This window comes from Sclerotinia sclerotiorum, genomic scaffold, assembly GCF_000146945.2.
Source record: "Sclerotinia sclerotiorum 1980 UF-70 scaffold_7 genomic scaffold, whole genome shotgun sequence".
Classification (NCBI taxonomy): Eukaryota; Fungi; Ascomycota; class Leotiomycetes; order Helotiales; family Sclerotiniaceae; genus Sclerotinia; species Sclerotinia sclerotiorum.
Genome location: NW_001820829.1, coordinates 1,812,274 through 1,817,718, shown reverse-complemented (window position 1 = coordinate 1,817,718; position 5,445 = coordinate 1,812,274). Strand labels below are relative to the sequence as shown.

Here is a 5,445-nt window from a genome sequence, read left to right as displayed (position 1 = left end):
ATATTCTAGTCCTATGTCAAATATCGACACCGGTACCTTTGTCATAACCACCTATGACTAGAATATTACTCGAAGACGCCCTTCTCAGCGTCTTCAACCAAAATGACCTCAATTTCCTTATGGTTCATCACATCTACATTCTATTCTCCGATAATTTTTACACACAACACAACCACAGCCTTTTTTGATATTCCAGATTCGGTCTTGATTATTGCAGCGCATATAATCCGGTCCGATCACGTCCTATTCGATATACCTTTTTCGGAAGTTTTTCTTTTGTTTATTATTCGCGGATGTTTTACCTTTTTTTTGAGATACCATTCATGATTTCTGTTCTGCGTTTTTGCATCTCGTGATGTTTGAGGGGGGATGAGATGGTGCGAGGGGAAGTGGATGAAAATTGGGGAAGGTTGTTAGCGATTTGGATTTGCATGTGAATGTGGATATGGATAGATGCGGGGATAGTGGGGGTAGAGAGGGATGGGGTTAGTTTGATTATGTTATACTTTTGATTTTGTTAGGTGGGTAATGGGAGAGTAGAGTATGGCTTGTGGTTTGAGATGATGGGAAAGGAGCTCGGAGAGGTGATATGAAGGGGGAATAATGGGGATTTTGTGATACCATTGGTGAAGTGCTAGGTAGGGTTGTAGCTGGTTGGTTTATGAGATGTAGTTAATTATGCAGATAGCATCGTGGCTGTATTTGGAGATGTTTGAGGAAAAAGTAAGAATGAGAATTGAAATTCAGAAGATATACCTTTTTAGGTTTACTTCCTAATGTGTGTTTTCATAGTAGAATGGGTGCTTATATTCATTGTATTTGCTACCCCTACTCTATGTTCCCAAATCGAAGGGAGATGGCTTTGTCGTTCGTTGTATAAGTCTAGTACCTCATTTTTGGACCACCCCTCTTTTGGACCATCTTTTTACACCAAAAATTGTGATTTTTATCTAATTATCTATTTACCTACTTACTCAACATCCGTGGCGATTGTCACACTCAAGAATACTGGGTAGAGTATCTTGTATTAGAAAATACTAAGCTAAGGAGAAAAGAAGAAGGAAAACAAGAGTAGCGATTGATTGATTGATTGATTGTGTTTATCGTCATAGGCCGTAGGCCCACGCGCCTTGGCGCGTGATAACCTTAGCCATCTATTCCAGTTTTGGACAAATGACGCTCAGAGGAGAAGCCTCTGAATGGTTTACTAGCTAGCTAGGGGGAGTATTTTTATACAATTTAAAGGGGGCTAGGGCAGGGTTTACATGATTGCCTTCGCAGGGGGGGTTTGGGCCGGTAGGCCTTTTGGGGTTGTAATTGTGGTCATCCTCGTCCACTAGATCACTACCTCTTGATCTCTCTCCCTGTCTCCTCGTACTTGTTTTGGTTGTTCGTATGCATACTTGTTTTTTTTTTTTTTTTTTTTTAATGAAAGAAAAGGGAAAGATGAAAGAGAGGAAAGAAGAGGAAGGAAAAGCACCCTTAGAGACCTATTAACTCCGTTTGAATCCAATGAAAGAAAGAAAGTTCTTTTTTTTTATTTTTTTTTATTTTTTATTTTTTTATTTATTTTTTATCTTGCACCTGTGTGCCACGGGCAGATTTTTGTGTAGAACTTGGTGTATTCTAGTCATTCGGCTAGTTTGGCTATACCGGTGGGATTTCTTAGAAGCCAGGGGATAGCTTCGGAGGGGGGGCTCTTTGTGAGCGCTTTGAAGGCTTTTCCTTTTTTGCAAAAGAAAAAGTGTAATGGAGTTTTCCTTTTATTGCACAAGCAATAAACATAGGCTGTAATGTGATTGAAGCATTCATAGTATATTGCGAAGTCGCTATACTGTGATCTAATAGCGAGAATATAGTGGAGTGTAGCTCTCTTCAGAGAGAGGGTGTCTGTATTAGAAGTATGGTTGAATTGGAGATCTTTGTAGTATTGTGGGCTGACTGTATTCCATAATTGTTCGTCTGCTTTGTTGGCCTTTGTTCTGATCATTCTTTTTAGGGATGCTAGCGTATAGATCGGGTTGAGGGGAAAGGGGAGTTTTGTTCCTTCCTTAGCGGCTTTGTCAGCTATTTCGTTGCCAGGGATATCCAGGTGCCCTGGGACCCATCGGACACGGATTTTCCCGGGGGAGGTGTGTAGGAGTCTTGGTCTAACAGCCCAAGCTTGTGTGAGCTTCAGAAAGTCTTCAAAGACTCTCTGTGAGGAACTATTGAAGTGGGATCCTAATTGGAGAGCAGCTTTGTAGTTGTCTAAGAAGATCTAGAGATCTGTGGCCAGTTTGGTTGATGCTAGAGTGAGGGCTTTTGCTACCCCTGCTACTGCGGCTGTGGCTTCTACATTGAACACTTCTACATTTGTGCCTAATGAGAAAGAATGATATACTATCTGAATATCGAATTGTAAGATTACGAATCCGCCCCCAATTGCACCATCCTTGCTTTCACTTTTTGAGCCATCCGAGAAGATTTGTATATCGCTTCTTAGGATCTTGGCGTGGAAGGCTTTGAAGTCTTCGGCTGCTTGTGCCTTCGTTCTGCCCATCAGACCATTGATACAGGCCTCGGCCTCTGCCCTCGACTCTCTGATTTCCCAGGGTGGGAAGGCCAAGGGGTTTATGTGTTCAGTCTCCGGTAATGCTGTGATGAACCTTGCGAATCTTGTATCTGGGGTATAGTTATATTCTCTGGCTTTGATTATATTCTCTGCTCTGATCCTGAGAGGATGGTAAAGGTCTAGTCTGGTGGTTCGTACCGCATATAATTGTGAAATCAGGTTTAGCTCGATCTCGGATGGTCTGAGTTTGGCTTCCTCGTAGAGTACTGCTGTATTTGTGGTTTTGTATATTGGGAGGATTGCCTTTGTACAGGTGATTACTACTTTGTTGAGTAAGCTTAGATAGCTGTCCACTACATTTGAGATCGAGATCGGGTTGTTTAGGGCATTCTTCTTTATTCTAATTCGGCCTGACCACTATGTTTCCGAGGCGAAATAGCACTTTTTGAGTATACAGGCTTCAACCACTTTCCTGATGAGATATAGGGGTATCCCTCAATATATATTACTAAGGGATCTCAATGCATTGGCTCCCTTGAGGGCTTTGGTTGCAAGGATCTGGATATGTGGTTTGAAGTATAATTTCCTATCGAAGTGGACTCCAAGCCATTTGAGCGGGCCAGGTTTGACCTTTATATTTATAGATCCGGTGTGTATTGTAGAGGTATCCGTTAATATTCGATGTCCTTTATAGAAGTGTATAAGCTCAGATTTCTTGGGGTCAAAAGTGATACCTTCGGTTTTTCCCTATTTGAGAGTTTCTTGCATATCCATTTTTAAAGAATCGCAGTTTGTCTATAGTGAGTTTGATATCGCTAGTATCGCAATATTGTCTGTATATCCGAATCTGCTTTGTGATTTGCCTATCCAGAAGAGAGACGCGATGTAGAGTATGAACAGAATCGGGGAGATCGATGAACCTTGAGGAAGACCGCATTCTAGCTTTGTTTCCGGGCCAGTCTCACCGTCTAATCGGATCTTGATAGATCGATTAGTGGCGAAAGACTGAACCCATCTAACCAGGTTGTTTGGCCATCCTTGTTCCCGAAGACGATTCACTAGTCTTCCTGGTAGCACTGTGTCAAAAGCACCTTTTACATCCATTGTGAGCAGGGTAGTCTTTAACCCTTGTTTTAAGGATGCCTCAATGTTATATGTAACGCAAGTGGTAAGGTCCACTGAGGATTGCAAGAGTAGAGCTCCAAACTGCTGGTTCGCTAGGACTTGGTAGTTTAGAGCAAGCCATGATACCTTCTTTGTAATGAGTCTTTCGAGGCCTTTGCCTAGGACCGAGAGCAAGGCAATTGGTCGGTATGATCTTGGGTTGGTATAATCTGACTTGTTGGGTTTAGGGATGATTACGATGGTAGCTAATCGGAAGCATTTTGGGTGGTGTCCTAGGTGTAGACAGCCTTTGAAAAGGGATAGGGTTACTTCTTTTATCTGTAGCCATGCGACTTGTAGGATTTTTGTTGGGATTTCGTCTGCGCCAGGTGCTGTGTTCCCTGCTTTTAAAATGGCCAGCTCTATATCTTGTATAGCTATATCAGGGAAGGTGATAGATCTGCTTGGGGCTGTAGGGGTATCGAACGGGATGTCGTCAACCTCGGCTAGGTTTGTCAGTAGGTTGTTGGCGAAGGTTTCCCTTTTCTCTTCGATAGTATTTGCAATGGTTTGTTTTGATAGATCTGCTAAAGGGGGGGTACGGTATATTCCTGTGGATTGATGTTATTTGGTTATTCGATATATATCGTTTATATCTTCTACTTTATCCACTTTCGTAATATAGAAGGTGTGTTTTGCTTTTCGGATTGTTTTCCGAAGAGAGTGTTTGGATGTAGGTATATTGATGATTCTATGTTTATATATAGTCTTTATATAGTCCTTGTTCTACCAAGATTGTTGAAGAGGCTTGTTTATGGATCTTCTTGCAGATCCTGTATAGGCTTTTATAAGGGCTTGTGTAAGGGATAATGCGGCTTGATCTAGGTCTCTTAGAGAGGGTGTCCTGGGGATAACTGCAATGTTGGTGAGATTAGTTTCTAGTAGGTCTTTAAAGAGCGTTTCATTCAATGTATTTAGCTTGAGTTTCTTTGCAGGCTTTTGGCTTCGGTAATTCCAGTGAAGATAGGTTTTTAGGGTGCTGTGATCTGAGGTGCACTCTAGTTGTTCAGCGAGGGCGGTATACGCTGTATAGGGCCTTGAGAGGAAGGTGAGGTCCAAAACGTTTCCCTTTGAGTGAGTAGGAGTTCCGATTAGGGAGATGAGGTGTAGATTCCGGGAGTTTGATTATTCTACAAAGGGTTCGGCTAGCGTTGAAAGGGATGGATAGAGGGGATTCCAGTTGGGGTGATGGAGGTTGAAGTCGCCTAGTAGGATGGCGTTGTTTAGGAAGTTTTGGAGTTCAAAGAATGCCTTGATGGTTTGATTGCTATCTGTGCATTGTATTGAAGTATTGTAAATATTTATAATAGTAAATATTGTATTATTTGTAGATATTAATTGTATAAATATTAGGTCTTTGGAGATTATCGGTTTGATCTGGTTGATCTGAATTCCTATTTCTTTTTTGATATAGGTGAGGACATGAGGGTTTTCCTTTCAATCGTCTAATAAAGTGAAGATTTTGTAGGAGGGGTAAGTTTTGGTGATTTTTCTTGAGGTATCTTTGTATATATATAACTCCTGGATCGTGATGATATCAATTTGATCCATATTTGCTAGATTGAGGACAAGATCGTATAAGATCCCTTCTTTACCTACATTGATTTAGGTTATCATAAGCGGTTTATAGTTTATTAAACGGGATAGGGGTTGGGTTGGCGATTGTTGCAAATCGATTAGTGCAGCGATGCTGAAGAGGTTGTGGAGTGAATAGAGCCGAATAGGCG

At 41.5% G+C, this 5,445-nt stretch overlaps 1 protein-coding gene across 1 annotated transcript; it reads right to left on the bottom strand.

Moving 5' to 3' along the window:
* Positions 1-2,260: 2,260 nt before the first annotated feature.
* Positions 2,261-3,658, bottom strand: SS1G_06276 (hypothetical protein; the record flags this gene model as incomplete). The annotated part of the gene is made up of 3 exons (XM_001593304.1): positions 2,261-2,874; positions 3,064-3,240; positions 3,520-3,658. The coding sequence occupies 3 exons, from the start codon at positions 3,656-3,658 to the stop codon at positions 2,261-2,263; spliced, it is 930 nt and encodes a 309-aa protein (XP_001593354.1).
* Positions 3,659-5,445: the final 1,787 nt, after the last annotated feature.